This window comes from Engystomops pustulosus, chromosome 10 (assembly GCF_040894005.1).
Source record: "Engystomops pustulosus chromosome 10, aEngPut4.maternal, whole genome shotgun sequence".
Classification (NCBI taxonomy): Eukaryota; Metazoa; Chordata; class Amphibia; order Anura; family Leptodactylidae; genus Engystomops; species Engystomops pustulosus.
The window spans coordinates 73008891-73029588 of record NC_092420.1 but is presented as its reverse complement, the minus strand read 5'-3'; the positions used below and the strand labels follow the sequence as shown (position 1 = coordinate 73029588).

General features: G+C 42.8%; 1 protein-coding gene across 4 annotated transcripts in view; it reads right to left on the bottom strand.

The window, feature by feature from the left end:
- LOC140103943 (ranaspumin-like) overlaps positions 1-14664 on the bottom strand; it is a 45062-nt gene extending 30398 nt beyond the window's left edge. For all 4 annotated transcript variants that reach the window (XR_011850211.1, XR_011850212.1, XM_072127260.1 and 1 more), the window contains exons 1-6: positions 14574-14664; positions 14382-14449; positions 12109-12165; positions 11947-12003; positions 7171-7227; positions 5992-6057 (exon numbers count right to left, since the gene is read on the bottom strand). Coding sequence is in view for 2 of the 4 variants with exons in the window: in XM_072127260.1 (XP_071983361.1) it covers positions 5992-6057; positions 7171-7227; positions 11947-12003; positions 12109-12165; positions 14382-14449; positions 14574-14622 (354 nt within the window). In the remaining 2 variants the exon portion in view is untranslated. The remainder of the gene's footprint in view (positions 1-5991; positions 6058-7170; positions 7228-11946; positions 12004-12108; positions 12166-14381; positions 14450-14573) is intronic.
- Positions 14665-20698: the final 6034 nt, after the last annotated feature.

Below are 20698 nucleotides of genomic sequence, written 5' to 3'. Positions count from 1 at the left end.
GTATAAACACAGTTTGTCCTCAACTCCTCGACTACCTCCCCCCCTTACCCTTGTATCCGATCTGATTTTGATAGCCAGTGGCTCAATAAAGAGCGCAAAGAGGAGGGGGGAGAGGGGGCAGCCTTGTCTGGTGCCCCTATACAAGGAGAAGGGCTCTGATTCTATTCCATTTACCGCTACCTTGGCTTTTGGTGAGCTGTACATGCTTTCAACCCATCTCATAAATACAGGGCCAAAACCAAATTTTCGCATGACTTCCCATAGGAACCTCCACTCGACCCTGTCAAATGCCTTTACAGCATCTAATGACAGGATCGAGCGGAGGGCCCCCTCTCCTTCCTCCAGGGAGACGAACAGTCTGCTGAGACAATCATTTACACTTCTTCCTGGGACAAATCCCTTTTGATCCTCATGGACAATGTGTGTAATAACTTTCTGAAGCCTACGAGCTAGTACTTTAGCTAAGATCTTAACGTCAGTATTAATTAGGGAAATTGGTCTATATGACCCCATGTCAAGCAGGTCCTTCTCCTTTTTTGGGATTAAAATTATCCGTGCTTCTGCCATGGTTTCAGAAACCCTCCCTCTTTTATAGATTTCTTCCATCATACCTAGCATCATAGGCAGTAATACTGTTTTATACCTTCTGTAAAAACCGAACGGGAGTCCATCTGGTCCCGGGGCTGTATCTTTAGTGCATGAGTCAATTGTTTCTGCCAACTCTATAAGGGTGATTGGTGCTTCCAACATGTCTACCTGTTCTTGGGATAGACTTGGGAAGTTAATCTTCTCCAAGTACCCCTCAATCTCCTCACCCCTTTTACTACATGTAGACTCATAAAGGTGTTTATAAAAATTTCTAAACTGTGCCTGAATATGGTCTAAATCATTATACAGTTTCCCATCCCGTCCTCTAATAGCTGTTACCATTTTGTTACCGCTTCGTGTATTTTGAATCATCTTCGCCAGCAGTTTGACTGGCTGCCCTCCCTCCGTAAAATTAGACTGCCCTGCGAAGAAGATCTTATGTTGAGATTTATCTACCAGAAATTGTTTGTATTTTTCTTTGGCTTCTATATAACTGTCCCTAAATCCGATATCCCCTTCATGCTCTATCATATTTTTCAAAGATTGGTCAACTACCTTTCTTAGGGATTCTTCTTTCCATCTGTATTCCTTTTTTGCTAAATTAATAATTTGTGAAAGCGTACTTCTAATGAACAATTTAAGAGAATCCCACACAACCAAATTGTTTGTAGAGTTAACATTTATTTCCCAATAATCCTTTATTTTCTGCTCAAGGTCCACTCTGGGCCCTATTATAGTTAACCAATGGGGGTTGAGTTTAAAAGCGCGCCCAGTCCTTGAGGTATTACCAAGTGTTACCATAACCGGGGCATGATCTGAAATCAAAATAGGTTCATATCGCATCAGAGTAACCTCCCCCAGCATTTCTTGGCTGGCCAGGCCATGGTCTATCCTGGACATAGTGTTGTGTGTTTTACTATGGCAGGAGAAGACCTTCCTTGTGCCATATTTTGACCTCCAAATATCATATAAGCCTAAGTCATCACAGAAGTTACTAAATTTTGAGCCTTCGTTCTCTTTTGGCTTTTGTTCTCCTATAATGTTTAATCGGTCTAGTTTGGCGTCAAACACCATATTTAGGTCACCCATGATCAGAACTTTTTTGCAGTCCCTATTTTCCATAAATCTAACTAATTCATATAGTACCCCTAAAGAGAAGGGAGGGGGGACATACAGAAACGCCATGATACATTCCATGTCTCCTAACGTGCAGTGCAAAAAGACAAATCTGCCACTTTTGTCCGTTTTTTCCCCAATCAATCTATAATCTATATCGGAATGAATTAGTACTGACACCCCTCTCGAATATATATCCCCATAGGAGTGGTATTCCCAGGCTGCCCATCGTTTCTTTAGGCGGTACTCGGTTTCTCGCGTCAGGTGTGTCTCTAATAAAATTATGATAGCTGGCAAGTGCTTGTTGATCACATCGAATATCATACAGCGTTTACTTCTTTCACTTAATCCTCTGACATTCCAGCATAAAATCCTAGTCCCTTTCATCCTTCGTTAAGGAAAAAACCAAAAAAAAAAAAAAAAAAAAAAAAAACCCAAACCCTCCTGCCAGTACCCCTCCCTATCCCCCCCTCCCCCCACCTGATCCGCTCTTCCTTCCATCAAGCAAGCAGATCCCTTCTTACCACCATCGCCCTCCCACCGTCCCCTCGCCACTCAATATAAGATAAACCACTTAATATCTCATTCCTTGCCCATATATCTTTAACCTATTCAAATCCCCTTCCCCTCCATCCAATCCGATGCCCCCTCTGGAGTATCGAAGAACCACGTTTTATCATTATATATAATCCTCAACTTGGAGGGGAATAAGAGAGAAAATTGTATTTTTGCTTCAAAAAGTCTTTTCTTTACCACCCCGAAGCTCGCTCTAGCCTTCTGTGTTTCCCTCGCATAATCCGGGAATATTGCTACTCTGCTCCCATTTACCATTAGCTCTTTTTCTTTTTTTCTTGAATTTCTGATTATATAGTCCCTATCATGAGAGTTTAAGCATTTCGCCAAAATAGTTCTTGGTGAAGCTCCTGGGATCGGTTTACGTGCAGGAACTCTGTGAGCTCTTTCTATAGTGAAGTTAGCAGAGAGACCTTCTGACCCAAATATATCTAATAACCATTTCTGGATAGCGTCCGGGGAGATATTATCCCCGGTCTCTTCCGGATAACCCACTATCCTCAAATTGGATCTCCTGGTTCGGTTCTCAAGGTCAATCAGTTTTTCTCTTATACTAACGTTTTCTTCCTTCAACCTTTTTACATCCTCCTGTATGCCTTTCACCTCATCTGCTGTTTTCTTTACACTCTTCTCTACCGTCTTAAATTTTTCCCTTAATAAGTTAAGGTAGTCTTTTATGGAGGTCGTGTCTGCTCTTACATTAACTAACTCCTGTTTAAGTTCTAATATAGACTCTTGTGTTTCCTGAGTTGTAGCTAAAATCTGGGCCAGAATTGCTTCAGAGTTAGTATTTCCTTCTCCCCCCATATCACTACCTGGCCCCATGGGTTGTGTTTCTTCTCTATTATTTTGCCTTGTTTTAGATGGTGATGCTTTCCACATTTTATCTAATCCGGTTGACTTCCTTTCTGGTTTTTTGGGCGCCATATCTCCCACTTTTACCACTGGTCCCTCAAACCTGCTTGTTTCCGGAGTAAATTATTCTCTTTTTTGTATAAGTTTAAACCAAGAATACCAACCTCTATATGCAAGTTCTGTTAGGGGTTAAGGAGGGCTTGTTATCCGTTAATTTCAGTAGACTAACTGAAGATTATAAATCTTATCAGAAGTACATTTAACAGAAAATAAGCATATACACCATTAATAAAAAAATAATCATAAACACGTTTGGCAGGGGTTATCGCCAGCACAGTTTGACTACCAGAGTAATACAGGCACAATTTACACTTAGCAAAAAATAGTCACAGAATAAGTAGCAAATTGAATGCAATTAGCGAGGGAAAGTCCCAAGCTCAGATTAGCGGAGAAACTTGACTGGTATATTAGTTAGTAGGTCCGCTTCATCCGCGATATTACTGTGGGTCGCCATTCACACTTTTCCACTCCGCCAAGGTATACATCATTTTCTAAAATATTGCTACAGATCACAATTCACCCTCGCCATCTACCGAACTTTGTTAATGTACATCAGTGTATCCAATTTTTGCACACTGTCCCGTGGGCCGACAGGAGTTAGATCATATTTTAACTTATTAGTATAGCAAAGTATAGTATAGCTATCCCAAAAACACCGTACAGGCCCAGGCCAAATTAACAGAGAGAATAATCACAACCGTGGTTAGCATTTAGATAATTGCGTGTCTGGTTAGAAAAGAAATTAGTAGAGAGGTTTAACTGATATATTGGACAATCAATCTGCTTCCTCAGCAGTATTACTATCAAACACAGTTCGTCCTTTGACCTCTACCAGGATATGCAATGGTTTCAAAGATGTTGCTATAGAACACAGTTCACATCAATGTGTCCAATTTTTGCACACTATCCCGTGGGCCGACAGGAGTTAGATCATATTTTAACTTATTAGTGTAGCAGAGTATAGTATAGCTGTTCCATAAACACCGTACAGGCCAAGGCCAAATTAACAGTGGGAATAATCTCAACCGTGGTTCGCCTTTAGATAATTGCGAGTCCGGTTAGAAAAAAGAGTTAGCAGGAAGGTTTAGCTGATATACTAGATGGTCAGTCAAACGCAGTTCATCCTTTAACCTCTTCCAGGGTATGCGGTAATTTCAAAGATGTTGCTATAGAACACAGTTCACACCTTTTCATCTGCCAGCTTTGTTAGTATATTATTTTTGTGTCTAGTGCATTGTCCCGTAAACTTTCAGGGGTCGGTAACCGTTCACACTGGATATATTAAGTGTGGTGAAATTAAGGTCATCCCATCAGCGTAGTGTCGTCCCAAACAAGGTCTTGTCCAGCACAGTTAGCGAATAGCAGTCACGGACATGGTTAGCCGGGGGTTAGCACAAGCACGACCGACCCAAGTCACAAATCTGGTTAGCAAAGGAGCACAGCTGCTGTTTTTGGTAGTAGGCCCGATATCTTTCGCCGTCTTGTCTATAGATCACAGTTCACACTTTAACCTCTACCGCACTGTCCAATAATTTTCAGAGATGTCGCTATTAGTCACCATCCACACTTCCTCATCTGCCAGGCTTTGTTAGTATATGGTTAGTGTGTCAAAATCAAATATACTGTCCCGCAGACAGGGGTTAGTAACCGTTCACACTGTAGGTTGTTCATATAGCGATGTAGAGGCCTTCTCAAGGTTTGATAGAGGATAAGCACGGATATAATTTAGTGGAAGGGCTTGGCTAGTCTCTTTGATGATAACTGTGTCCACCAACCGACAAGAAAAAAAAGGAGAATGGTTTACTTAGAGGGACCAGCCTTAGATGGATTATGCTTGCCCCTTAAAAAACCTCCAGTTATCGGCCGGCTATGGTCAGGCTAGCAGGGTGTAGAGAGCAATTGTGGCAGTCGGCCGGGCCGGGGAGAGACCGCCCGGATGTGTCAGGCACAGCCCTACCCCCACCTCTCGCTTCCCACCGCGGTCGCTCCGAACCATCGGGCGACAGCGGTTGGTCGCGAGCCGGGGGCCGTTAGCTGCGCCCCGCACACCACACAAAGGCTAGCCCTATCCGTGTCCTACCTTCCACCGCGCCTGCTCGGATGTGTCACCTGCAGCGTGCCTGCTCGACCGCACTCAGCTCTCTGGAGTATCTTGCTTCGTCCCGTCTCATGCGGAGTGTAGAGTGGAGAGTGTGGAGGGGAAGCACGCCGCCGTCGAGCCTACTTTCCGGGTGTCCGCATTCGCTCCATGGGCTCGGCGTCTCTCAACATCGCGAGCGGCAGCAGAGACGGCGGGAGGCGGAGCGACGCTGACTACGTCATCCCGTCACGCGCCATGACCATCGTATCCTGCCTCATGTGCTTTACTTTCAGATTACAAAACAGTCTCCTATCAGAAAGCTGCTTTCTGTTTTTACCACTGATTTTAAAGATATCAAAGTCCGTCAAAAATGAATCTATCATAACAATCTGAAGAAAGCAGTCAAAAACATTACAACTATGAACAGAGTCTTGTATGTGGGGCCAGCACTACACCTAGGTTATAATGAAGTAACTGTAACCTTGATTGTGGCATTTTCTTATAAATTTTTAATAAATCAATCTATGAATTTATGTGGATCTAATAAGAATTGCTTCACTGTGAAATGTGAAACTATGAAATTCCAAACTGAACAACATTGTGGAAAACTATACAATGTATCCACCTTCATAGTTTACATTCCATAGAAATACAAATTCTATATCTGAATCCCCCAGTAAGGGCCGTGCTGTGCAATCACATTTAAAGGAAAAACTTACAAGAAATTCAAACAATTCACGAGCCACATCCTCCAGAGTCTTTCCAGCTGCTGCTAACGCTTCCTCCTGTAGAGGAAATGCATTTCTGAATATTTTACACAGTAGAAACATGGCTTTTATTCATTACTTTTAAATTTCATAGAAGTATATCCTCCGAAGCTTAAAATTAAAAGGTAAAATATATTAAATGTACATTTTAAATCGTCTGTGTGACTGTATATGTGTGACTGTATATAAACATTTAACATATATAAGTAGCCACTTACATTTCCTATGATGATAAGTGGATGGGTAATCCAGAAAGAAGGGATCATTTATCCCAATTGTCACATCCCATTAGACTAAAAAGATCGATTTACACTGATAGAGCAGGAACCACAGGCAAGAACTCAATGTGAATAAGCCTGTACTAGTGAAGAAAGCACAAATGCTTCCTTTATGCTGCTCCTGAGGGGTCAACAATGGGTATAGGAGAATAAATGATAGCCAGGTACGGCAGAAGCAGACCTTGCACTTCCCTTCATCCAGCTCACTTTCCAAAAGGCCAGGAAGTGGATGATGGGAGTGGCGCTGGTCTGAATTCTTGGCCCCCAGCCAGAGCACAGCAGAGGAGCAAAAGTGGCTCAGGCCTGCTCCTCCTGCTCCTCCCCTTTCCTTAGTGTATGGGTGTAAAGAGTAGTGACTCCCAAATCCTTCCTTTCTTCTAGCAACTTGGCCTGCTACCATGCAGGGGGTGCAGGTACAAGCCACTTCTAGGAAACAATAGGCTTTAGAATTGATAGGTGGTTTGGGTGGTGATGCACCCAGAATGTCCTAATGGGGACCCACCATTGACTATTATGGCCCCTGCCCTATAGTCTGTGTTCTAATAATGCAGAAAGTGCTGAAGTTGTCAGTGACATCTCCCACAGCCGTATATATATAAGTAGTTGGAGCAGATGTCAGGCTTGTACACCAATTCTTCATTCTTAATGTTTTGATGGCATTTGACCTCATTTAATATCTGTTCTGTTGGCTTTCCAATTTTATTTTATGTGACTTAAGTAGATTCTTTACTTTTCTACTATATTCATCACTTTCCAAATAGAAGCTCCTCCAGTCATATCTATACTTTCCATTTTATTTATCAAGAGGTGATAAGGCAGTCGTGCACATAGTCTTACATAGTTGTTTACTTACTAATGTCTGATCCTCATTAATATCAAGAATTTCATCCACAGCACAACAGGAAAATTTCTAGTAAGAGATTAGAAGAAAAGAGAACCTTTTATTTAGGTCATCAGCTACAAACAATATGTTCTATGTCATATAACATCATTTATAATGTGCAGTAAACTGCGTGGAACAGGGTTGTTTTTTAGGAAACTGTGTTTTATTCCAGTGTCAAGTATTGTATAATGTTATCGCCATCCATAACTTGCATCGCTGCACTGTGATACGATACAACAAAAAATAATTAAAGTCAATAAAATATGGTTTAGTCAGGGATAACTGGAACTGTTAGACTTGGATATATAGTAAGTTTCTAACTAATACTCATAAACTCATTTTAATAAGCAAATAATACCCTAATAAATAAAAGCCGGGAAAAATTACATTCACTAAACAACATCTATAATGGGAAATAGGAAACATCCTAATTAGAGATGAGCGAGCACTAAAATGCTCGGGTGCTCGTTATTCGAGACAAACTTTTCCCGATGCTCAAGTGCTTGTCTCAAATGACGAACCCCATTGAAGTCAATGGGAGACTCGAGCATTTTTCAAGGGGACCAAGGGTCTGCACAGGGAAGCTTGGCCAAACACCTTGAAACCTCAGAAAATGATGCAAACACCACGGAAAAGGACAGGAAATAGCAGGGGCAGCATGCATGGATGCCTCTGAGGCTGCTTAATCGCACCATTATGCCAAAATTATGGGCAACAGCATGGCGATGACAGAGTGACCGAATGAGGCTAGATAGCGTCTAAAACATCCAAAAATTGACCCTGACACAATAGGGGACGGCACGCAGAGGCAGCGGCAGCAGTGGCAGGCTAAGGAGTGGCGTGGCGACATAACCCAAATGGACTCAGGCTTCAAACCAATTCCAGTTCCATAACGTATCTGGTGAAACACCCAAGAAATGAGCCTGATACAGCTCGTTTGATAAGGGGACGACATGTGGAGGCAGCCATGGAGACGACTTCCATGATTAAGAGTGACAGTATGGGGCATCCATATTGTGCTGCTATGATTGAAACTTCAGGTCTCCAGCATGGCGGCGACAGATGCACCGAGTTCCATTATGTATCTGGTGAAACACCTGAAAATTCTGCCTGACACAGCTCGTTTGAAAAGGGGATGATGTGCTGTATATCCTCTCGCGCTCCAGCGTCTGGGGTATAGAGAGTTGAAAGTTCTGCATGGAGACATTGGTGGACGCTGTGGAGGATCGTGGAGGCAAAATGGACAGGAAACAGCAGGGGCAGTATGCATGGATGCCTCTGAGGCTGCCTAATCTTGGGATGGAGCTGGCGGTCCGCTGCCAGGCGAGCTTTCGCCTGTCCAAGCCCCTGTCTCTCGGCTCCTCCCCACCCAAAATGGGCCTGGGGGCCAGAAGTGTTTACTTTGAAAAAATTATAATTTTCAAAGCAGGTGGGGGCTACAAACAGCACTTCTAAGAACCTTTTGTATAAGATCAAGTGTAGTGCTGTTCTTATAAGTAATTGGCTTGGTTATGGCGGGTGAGGGGAATGTAAACAGATGCGCAAGAAGCGCTGAAATAATATCGGTAAATGATAAAAGTTTGCCAGTATATTTTGTGGAAAACACAGCAGGGTGGCGACAAAGTTAAAAAAGTTTGATGTGGAAGCCATGAAAACAACCCAAAATTCTGCCTGACATAGCTCATTTGCTAACGGGACGATGTATGGAGGCAGCTATATGGACGACTTTGGGAGGCAGCTATGGAGATGATGTGTGGAGGTAGCAATGGAGACAACGTGTGGAGGCAGCTATAAAGACGACGTGTGGAGGCTGCTATGGAGACAATTAAATTTGGATAGTGCCTGTATGTGGCAGTCCAAAATAGTTTTCAAACAAGAGGAGCAGGTAGGTGGTCCTCCAGAAAAATTAAACACATAGGGGGTCATTTACTAAGGGCCCGATTCGCGTTTTCCCGACGTGTTACCCGAATATTTCCGATTTGCGCCGCTTGTACATGAATTGCCCCGGGTTTTTGGCGCACGCGATCGGATTGTGGCGCATCGGGGCCGGCATGCGCGCGACAGAAATCGGGGGGGCGTGGCCGAACGAAAACCCGACGTATTCGGAAAAACCGCCGCATTTAAAAACCGAAAATGTGTCGCTTGGGGAGCGCTCACCTTCACCTTCTATGGGATGGTGCATTCCGGGGCGTTAAGATTATTTTCGGCGCTGCAGCGCCACCTGGTGGACGGCGGAGGAACTACCATCTTAAATCCCAGCCGGACCCGAATCCTGTGCAGAGAACGCGCCGCTGGATCGCGAATGGGCCGGGTAAGTAAATGTGCCCCATAGAGTACTATAGCTAGAGCCAGTTTCTACTGGCAAAAAATAGCCAGTTTCTTCTGCTTTATTGTACAAAGAGGAGGAGTGCATACATTATTCAGGTTGAGCTTCTTTCACCTGGTGGAGAATGGAAATCCTGAGAAATCCAGGCTTTATTCATCTTGATAAGCGTCAGCCTGTCAGCGCTGTCATTCGACAGGCGTGTACGCTTATCGGTGATGATGCCACCAGCTGCACTGAAAACCCGCTCAGACAACACGCTAGCGGCAGGGCAGGCAAGAACCTCCAAGGCGTACAGTGCCAGTTCGTGCCACATGTCCAGCTTTGAAACCCAGTAGTTGTAGGGAGCTGTGTGATCATTTAGGACGATGGTATGGTCAGCTACGTACTCCCTCACCATCTTTCTGTAAAGATCAGCCCTACTCTGCCGAGGCTGGGGACAGGTGACAGTGTCTTGCTGGGGTGACATAAAACTGGCAAAGGCCTTGTAAAGTGAACCCCTGCCAGTGCTGGACAAGCTGCCTGCTCGCCAACTCTCCCTCGCTACTTGTCCCGCAAAAGTACGCCCTCTGCCGCTAGCGCTGTCAGAAGGGAAATACTGTTTCAGCTTGTGCACAAGGGCCTGCTGGTATTCATGCATTCTCACACTCCTTTCCACTCCAGGGATGAGTGGAAAGAGTGGAAAGATTTTGCTTGTACCGTGGGTCCAGGAGAGTGAATACCCAGTAATCGGTGCTGGAATACCGATGCAGCCTAGCATGAAATCTGCCATATGGGCCAGAGTCCCAACTCGCAAGAATTCACTCCCCTCACTGGCCTGACTGTCCATTTCCTCCTCTTCCAACTCCTCCAACTCTTCTTCTTCTGCCCATACACACTGAACAGTGAAGGAATGAGCAATGCTCCCCTTTTCTGTCTCGCCAACATTCTCCTCCTCTTCCTTCTCATCCTCCTTCACCTCCTCCGAAATGCGCTGAGAAACAGACCTGAGGGTGCTTTGGCTATCAACAAGGGAATCTACTTCGCCCGTCTCTTGTGACGAGCGCAAAGCTTCTGACTTCATGCTGACCAGAGAGTTTTTCAACAGGCCAAGCAGCGGGATGGGGAGGCTGATGATGGCGGCATCGCCACTGACCATCTGTGTTGACTCCTCAAAGTTACTCAGCACCTGCAAATATCAGACATCCACGTCCACTCCTCATTGTAGACTTGAGGAAGCTGACTGACCTGACTACCAGTTCTGGTGGAAGTTGACATCTGGCAGTCTACAATCGCTCTGCGCTGCTGGTAAGCTCTGGATAACATGGTTAATGTTGAATTCCACCTTGTGGGCACGTCGCACAACAGTCGGTGAGCGCGCAGTTGGAGGCGGCGCTGCGCTACCCTGAGAGTGGCAGCATCTGTGCTGGACTTCCTGAAATACACACAGATGCGGCGCACCTTCGTGAGCAAATCAGACAGATTGGGGTATGTCTTGAGGAACCGCTGAACTATGAGATTTAACACATGGGCCAAACATGGCACATGTGTCAGTCTGCCGAGTTGCAGAGCCGCGGAGCCACCACACAACCATGCCTGGCTTCAGGTTCAGTGGTGCCAGCCACAGATCAGTCTGCGCCATGATGCCCTGTAATAGCTCTTGGGCGGTGTGCCTTTTATCGCCTAGGCTCAGCAGTTTGAGCACCGCCTGCTGTCGCTTAGCGACGGCACTGCTGCTGTGCCTAGAGCTACCGACTCTAGGCACAGCAGTAGTGCTAACCCCTAATATATTGTCCCACTTAGGTGTTTGAGATGGATATGTGTGTCACTAAGAGCTAAATAGAACGTTCGCAAGTCTCCCTGCAAATTCTTCACAATATGGTACTAGCTGCACTACTAGTGCCAGCAAGGCCAGCCACAAGCAAATCAACAAATTATATAACGCTATTGTAGCTCTAAGAAAGCCGATTGGGTTCTTGTATGCCTAGTTTCTAACCTACAGTGACAGCACACAACTGGATTTTGTGGTGTGCCTTTCACTTTAAGTTTTGGAAAAAAAAAAAAAAATTGGCAGACTGTGCATAATTCAATCAAACCCCTAATAAATTGTCCCACTTAGGTGTTTCAGATGGATATGTGTGTCACCAAGAGCTAAATAGAATGTTTGCAAGCCTCCCTGCAAATTCGTCACAATATGGTACTAGCTGCACTACTAGTGCCAGCAAGCCCAGCCACAAGCAAAGAAAAAAAATAAAATATAACGCTATTGTAGCCCTAACAAGGGCTGTTGGGTTCTTGTAGAATCACTGACCACGTAATGCTGGGTGGAGTGCAGAGTCTCCTGGCTTGTGTTTGGCTTTGTTCCTGGCCGCCAAAAATCAAAACGGCGGGAGATGCTATTTTCTCGAGCTAGCGAAATATTAAATGGCAATGTTATATCTTACCAGTGTGAGTAGAATTTCTTTAATAAATGAATTATAATTGTCTGCATATCGTGTGATCTGCGGGATAACAATTACAAAAAAGTAAATGTACAATGATACAATTGACACATTCTTTATTGATATTGAATATGGTTTTGATATTGGCAGGGATGATTTACTTACCTTTCCTTGGTAGCAACACATAAAACTTGCCAGGTTTACAGTGAAATCTGGAGCATGCTAGATAATAAGAAACAATAGAAATATATTAGTCAATGTAGATCAGAACAACAAAACCAGATGTAATACATATATTAATGTTGCCATTTAAAACAGTATAAGGTTTCTATCATTGGTTACAAAATGCTTAAAACATTTTATAACTTTGAACAAAGAGTTGTTATAGAGCACAAATAAAACCTTTGCCAACTGGACTATATGTGGCAGATAGCAGCGCGCCAGTCTGTGGAGCTGATGCCCGGTTATGCTGATGCTTTCCTTAGCAACAGGGGCAGATTAAGACTGTCATGGGCCTTGTGCTATGTGAATATTATAGCCCCTACAAGTCTGGAATTCACTTTATATATATGGCACTAGAATTAAGCTTCTTGTAGATTTGAGGATGTGTCCCTTCTCCCTGCTTTCAATTTGTGGTTTCAGGACCTTTGGAGAACATTAAAATGTCCTGAAATGTCTCTTGTGTACATGTGTATTGAGAGCAGGAACAGATGTATAAGGATATAATGGGTGAAGGTTCTTCTCAGTATAATATTTGGTGGGTGATTTGGGTGGTTAAGGGCGCCCTATCGACCAAATCTCGTATATTATAATCCACTACAGATCAGTATCTGTTTCTAGGGGTTCTCTCTTCCACTTTTACCAACAGTATGTGGTCTGGGTGCTTTCCTTGGGCCTGATTGACATATGAGTTCCTGAATCACAAGTAAGTACCTTAACCTCTTCTCGATATGTGTTATACTTATGTGTTGTATGGCACAGTATCATGCCAGGTGTATAGAGAGGTCTCACGGGTTGAGCTCTCTTCACTAAGGACAGCTGTCTTCTATATATTGCATCAAACACCCAGAGACAACACTAAGCAATGCCATCAGGATTATGATCGTCGACCAAACTCCCCCCAACCCCACCCCCCTGTGAGGTCATTGGGGTGGCCATCAGTTACTATGAAAGATGGAAGCCTATTCTGGACTCTCAGGCCTGCCATTCAAGCTGACCTCACCTTGCCAGAGTCGGTCACTTATAGCTCGGTCATATAACTGGCATATACTACATATGCCAGTATATGGTAGAAGTGATAAAACCATATAGTACCTTTGGGTGACAAATAGTAAAAAAATGTTTTAAAAAAGTTCAAAAGAGTAAAGAATAAATTAAAAAAAAAAAACGAAAAATCGAAATCTCCTTCATTCACTAGAAAACATATAAAAAGAAAAAACAAGTAAAATCATAAACATGTTAGGTATGCCCGTATCCCAAAAATACCGATCTATGAAAATAGGAACTGTTTCTATTGGAATGTGAAGCCTGTAACTAAAATTACAGCCCAAATCTTTGAATCACCACTTTTTTGCTACTTTGAAACACATAAAAGTGATCAAAAGGTTTCATAATAAGCAATATGGCAGCAATTAAAACATCATCTTGTCCCACAAGAAATTAGACCATACACTTGTCTGTGCAATGCAGTATGAAAAAGTCATTGGCGTCAGAACATGAAAGATGAAGAAATTCATTTTTGCACAAAAAGATTACATTTTTTAGAATCTATTAGAACATATTAATAGTTATATAAATGTTGTTTCCTGTGATTGTACCAACCCAAGGAATAAAAAGATGGTGTTTTTGGAATAAAAAGTAAAAGACATAAAGATCACACAAGATATTTGGAATTTATTTCCCAGAACATGGCATGGAATATTAAATACCACCACTGGAAATTACAATTTTAATATAAATAACAAGCCCTCACACAGCTCTTTTATGGAAATATAAAAAATGAGGATTTTTCAAGGTGGGTAACAAAAACAGAAACAAAAAAACTAAAAAAGAGCTACGTCATTAAGGGGTTAATAGGAAACCTGCACAGGCTGAGCTGCTGAAAGTTTATGTTTAGACCCCAGTAGCTTTGTAATGTGTACATTTACCTGGGATTTCCTTTCCTAGTAATGTTTTCCGTGCTTTACCTTGACCCCATCTGCATTTGCCCTTTCACATAATTATTTCTGTACTTTAATGATTATTATTAATTATTGCTGCTGTAGTGATAGATAACATTGCAATTTGGTCAATTAAACAAACTGCCTTCAAATAACATCTTTATGGGTCTGGAAGTAACAAAACTTTTCGCTATATTGAGATTTTATACTGGTCATTGACGCCCAAATATACATTTTGTTATCAAAAGGTTAAATACAGTAGTATTTATTCAAACTTACATTTACAACAAATTCCAAGCACTGAACATTTGTTGGCTTACAGCCTGATGTAACACAACATGATCTTTCTATGCAAACAGAAAAAAAAATACAAAAGACACAAGTCAGCTGAATATACATATACTGTATGTATGATCTATAGATTTTATTAATACATTAGCATCTAAATTACAATGTATTATATCTACATACCCACAGCCAGGCTGAGACCGGCCAGAGCAAAGAGTATGATGATCTTCATTCTGGAGATTGTGGAGCTCAAGGAGTGAAAGTTACAAGTCACTGCTCTTCTTATAGGATGAAATGAGGTGACATCACTAAGATCACATGATGGCACTGCCCACATTGGAAATGATCCTAAATTTGTACAGCTTCAATGTCTGAATTATTTTAATCACATTTATTAGTACAGTTAAGAAAACATTTCACATCCTGCTTTTAAGGTGAATATTATAGGAGTTGTACACATGAAGCACATTCCAGCAAATTTTCCAATATACTTTCTGTATCAATTCTTAAGGATTTTTCTAGATCCCTTCTTGCTGTCATGCAACAGGAAACCTAATTCTTTACCTACTGCAGATAAACACTGGTCCATAGTCACACAGGTGCACGGCTCATTATATCACACAGTATAATCAGAGCTCCCCCTTGGGTGACATCACATGACCACGGACCGGTGTTTATCTACAGGAAGTAGTAATAAATAAAATGTCCTGTTTTGTAAACATCACTAGAGGATTCAATTATTAACCCCTTAAGGACGGAGGGTTTTTCGGCTAATTTCTCGCTCTCCAACTTCAAAAATCCATAACTTTTTCATTTTTACGTGTACAGACCTGTGTGAGGGCTTATTTTGTGCGTAACAAATTTTACTTTCCCGTAATGTTATTTATTTTAACATGCCGTGTACTGCGAAGCTGAAAAAAAATTCCAAATGTGGAAAAATTGAAAAAAAACCGCACGTGCGTCACGTTCTTGTGGGCTCAGTTTTTACGACTTTCACTGTTCGCTCCAAATAACACGCCTACTTTATTCTTTGGTTCGGTGCGATCGCGGTGATACCAAATTTACATAGGTTTTATTGTGTTTTAATACATTTTCAAAAATTAAACGAATGTGTACAAAAAAGAAAAAAAATTTTTTGCCATCTTCTGACGCTAATAACTTTTTCATACTTTGGCGCACGGAAATGTGTGAGGGGTCATTTTTTGCGAAATGAGGCGACGTTTTCATTGCTACCATTTTGAGGTCTGTGCGACATTTTGATCATTTTTTATTTCATTTTTTATGTTATGTAAAAAGGTGTAAAAGTCGCATTTCGGACATTTGGGCGCCATTTCCCGCCTCGGAGGTCACCGCCGGCCGTAACCGTTTTTATATTTTGATAGATCGGGCATTTTGGGACGCGGCGATACCTAATATGTCTGTGATTTTTACTGTTTGTTATGTTTTATATCCGTTCTAGGGAAAGGGGGGTGATTTGAACTTTTAATATTTTATAAATTTTTTTTATTTTTTAAACTTTTTTTTTTCTTTTTTTTTTCACTATTTTTTAGACCATCTAGGGTACATTAACCCTAGATGGTCAGATCGCTCCTACCATATACTGCAATACTACAGTATTGCAATATATGGCGTTTTTGCAGGTCTTACATTACAATGAGCCACTGGCTCATTGTAACGAACCTGCATAAACCATGTAGCCTCGTGTCAAAAGAAGACCCGAGGCTACCATGGTAACCGATCGCCGCCCCCCGATGACGTTCGGGGGCGTGGCGATCGAAAAAAAGATGGCGGCGCCCGCGCGCCGCCGTCTTTTAAACGCCGCCCGCGACTTTGCGGGCGGCGTTTAGAGGGTTAATAGCCGCGATCGGTGCAAGCACCGACCGCGGTTATTAGCGGTGGGGGTTTTGTGCAAAATGCAAAAACCCCCACCTCTGTATGAAGAGGACTCAGCCCGTGAGCCCTCTTCATACATCCCTTATACCTCTGCGCCGTAGAGCTACGGCGCAGAGCGTTAAGGGGTTAAAAGTTCTAGACCATTTTCTTGAAATCTAAAGTGAAGTCCATTTGTTCAGCACGTTGTAATGAATGAGGAGTAAAATCCCCATATACTGCCATAGTGTACACCACCGCCTGATCACGTTTATACAGATTTGTGCATCACTGAGGATCGGGTAGCAGTTTAGCTTTTCATCAAAATTTCATCCATCACCGTGTTTAAAAATGTTTAATTCTTTATTTCAGCCCATTTAAAAAAAATGTACAGTATGTTCCATACACTACATGTTTAGCTGATGCTTTTTGGCCGATCCCAAGAAGAATTAAGAAATAAATCTACACTATGGGCAAACCCAAAAACTGCCCATAGTCTTATACATCTGGTGGGAGTCACATAAATTCAAATGAGGGGAACATACATTAGAGCTAAATAACGCAACAAAGTTTTTCATTACCCGAATATTTGCGATTTGCGACGATTTTCCCTGAATTGCCCCAAGTTTTTGGCGCACGCGATCGGATTGTGGCGCATCGGTGCCGGCGTGCATGCGACGGAAATCGGGGATCGTGGCCGAACGAAAACCGACGGATCCTGAGAAACCGCCGCATTTAAAAAAAAAAAAAAAGTGTCGCTCGACACGTGCTTACCTTCACTCGGCCCGGCTTGGTGAACTCCAGTGCATTCAGCGCAGCAACGACACGTGGTGAACGTCGGAGGAACTGCCTTAGTGATTTGCCGGAAAACCCGAATCCACCGCAGAGAACGCGCCGCTGGATCGCGAATGGACCGGGTAAGTAAATCTGCCCCAATGTATAAGACTGTCATGTCCCACAAGTCAATAGACTAGTAAAAGCTTCCAATTCCTATAATATGACTCATTTCACATTCTAAAGATGTGGCTGCAGACTCGAGACCTGCCCAAGTTAAGTTGAATTTGTATGCAAGTTGGAACTGTACATTTTATTGTAACCTCAGCCAAAATTTTTGCTGACAAATTAACAACATTTTTGCTAAATCTATATAAATGAGGTCTTTTCGTAATCGTGGCACCCCATAGAATAAAAATAATATACTATTTTTATGGTATGGTTAACGGCAAAAAAAAAAAACACATAAAAATTTTACTAAAAATTGATGATTTTCATTTCCTCCACCAACAAAGAGTTAATAAAATCTCACCAATTAGCTATAGATGCCCCAAAATTATGTACCAGAAAAGGGCATCTCATGTGGCAAAAAAATAAGCCCCTATAGGTCCACATTAAAAAAAGAAAAAAAATTATAGCCTGAACAATGTGACATAGCCAATCTGATCTGCATGGCGCCTCCTTCCCTTCTATGCCCGGCCGTGCGCCCATACAACAGGTTACCATCACATACGGGGTATCGGTGTACTCGGGAGAAATTGGGTATCAAACTTTGTGGAGCCTTTTTTCATTATACCTAAATTCTGAGCCTCATAACATTCTAGTAAAATATGTGGAATCTTAAAAAACCATGCCAACATAAAGCAGACATTTGGGAAATGTAAGTTATGAATTTATTTGGGAGCTATGACTATCTACATCAAAAGTAGAGAATTTAGAACATTGAAAATAGAGAATTTTTCCAATTTTTTTCCAAATTTAGTTTTTTTTCATTACTAAACACAAAAGATGTCATCCAAATTTTTAAACTAATTTGAAGTACCATGTGTCATGAGAAAACAATCTCAAAATCCCCTGGATATCTCATAGCGTTCCAAAGCTATAAGCACATATAGTGACACAGGGCAGATTTGAAAAATGGGGCCGCGTCCTTAAGGCCAAAAGAAGCTGAGTCCCTTAGGGGTTAATACAGCCCTGCACTCAGCGGTACCACTGCGCTTCTCATTACATGGAGGGGCTTAACTACAGCCAGGGGGAAAGATGGGCCCGGGACACACGGGCCAATAAGGCCCATGACCCTGCCGGGCCCTATAGCAACTGCTACGTCTGCTACAGCTGTAGTTACGCCCCTGATAGGGGTCCGAACAGTTTATGACCGAGTTGACAGACTTTAATAACATTTATGGATTGTATTTATAACTTACGGATTGTGTAAGTGAAACAGTAAGTTATGTTTATGTGGAAGCATCATCATTTCATCCCTGTCTCTGGCATATTTATCATCTGTATAACTTATGCTCCAACATAAAACAATGGGCACAGAAGCATTTGTTTAATGTTCTCTCTCTATTTACCAGGGGTGGAGGAGGTAAATGCTCAGATGCCATCCTGGCAGAGATGTCACAGGTGTAGTCAGGGTACAGAACAGGGGAAAGCGCTGTACTGAGATGCGCCCTGGAGTTCTTACATTTATTTTCTACTGAATAAACTGGGGCAAATTTACTTTCCCGGTCCTGTTGTGATCCCTGATCGGGGCGATCCGACGAAGATGAAGTCGGCGCGATTCACGTAGCTCGTGCCCCAAGTGCGGACTTCAATCTGAGACACAATTTGAATTTTAAATCCCGCGCGTAGTCCGAATCTGTTGAGTTCTCCAACGGCCATGCTTCCCGATTTGTATCGCATGAAAGTTGGTGCGATTGCGCCAAAATCAGAGCACGTGCGTCAAAAAACCCTGTCAAATGCGGCACAAATCTGAAATCGACGGAGAACCCGACAAAAATGTGGTCCGTGAACCCTTAGTAAATGAGCCTGGAGTTATTGGGAAACATGAGCAGTCACAATGTCATCCACAACACAGTATCACTGCCTGGTGTGCTATGGCTATATCCCATCAGTAGTGTAGCCGTGACACCGCACTGATCCACCACATTTCCAGGACACACAGACAACATATAGCATCAGCCATCAACTCCCAGATGCCATGATCCCATGTCCATCCACCTGCTCTCACTTCTCTTGGTTCTTTTATACCTGCTGCTTTTTTGGAGACTCATTTGCATATTTAAATCATAATTTGAGGATTTAACTTTCACCTAGCAAAGTTAGCCGCACAAGAATTTTTCAGTGCAGAGCCATGCAATATCTTAAAAAAATCAATGTGGGCATAAAAAAGACTCAATTTTGGCACCAATCACAGTAAAATGCCACAATTTTGGCACAAATAAGTCTTGAGCAGGTGTAAGCAAACTTTTAGAAGAGGGTTGCAGAAGAGTTTTGTGTGAGACTTAAAAAAAAAAAAAAAAACGTTAGGACACACAAACCATATACGGTATATATCACTTTCTAAGATAAATGAAATAATTCCAGAATCCAGAAAAGGCTAAAAAGACACTGTCAAATGTCCTGACTAAAGATAAATGACACCCAGCAGTTATTATTTTATATTTCTGTGTACATAGCCGTCTAAAAGTTTGTTTTAGGTAGAAATAATGCAAAATTATAACTGATGGTAAAAATGCAGATTGCAAACACATAAACCCAGGAATATTATTGTGTCTGCGCCATTTTTTTTGTATGTTTGCAGGTAAAAAAAAAGTGTCTTTGAAACTTACTCATGTATTTATTCTGTGCCTGTGCTACTATTGTTTCGCGGTTGCATTTTGACCAACACATTCGAAAACTTAGATCACCATTTGCAGATTCATATTGTTACAGTACACAGACAACGGAAGGTACTTGGGAGTACCAGGGATGAAAGTCTCTGTGGGAAGTCCGGAAAGTGGAGTCAGGGAACCAGTGGACCCTCTGGACCACTGCGGGAGATGTAGATGGTACTAGCTGACACCTCGGACCGGAGTCTAAGTGGCACCAGGTCGTTCCACGTGTGCGCCTAGGCCCGCGGTGGCAGCCTGGGAAACAAGGGTAGCAGGACACAATCCGAGCATGTGATGACAGCAGGAGTACGGCTTGGAAGGATGAGCTGGAACTCACGGCAGGCAAGAAGGCAGCTGGCACACAACCCAGGCAGACCAGAACGGAGAGGTCCTTGAGGGAGAGCTGGTGGCTTGGAGTGTCTCGGAACGCTGGAAACACGGGAGTCACCAGGAGCGTCTGCGAACGCTGGAGACATCAAACATGGTGGAGGAACAGGAAAGCGTCTGGGAATGCTGATGGGCTTTCTCTTTCTTAGAAGTAGCTTTAGGAAGCTAGGTCTGGAAACCCTGGAAGATCCTAGGAGAAGATCCGGCGAGGCAGGAAGGGAGGTGCCGGATTATAAGGGGAGCCGGATTAGCCAGCCCCAATTAGGAGGATGCTGGCCCTTTAAGAGCCGGCATGCACACGCCCTAGAGAGTGGGGATGCGCGGCCTGGTCGGGAAGCAGGAGCGTTGGAGAGGTGAGTCCGGGCACGGGTGTACCCGCGATCCGTAACGAGGATTGCGGGT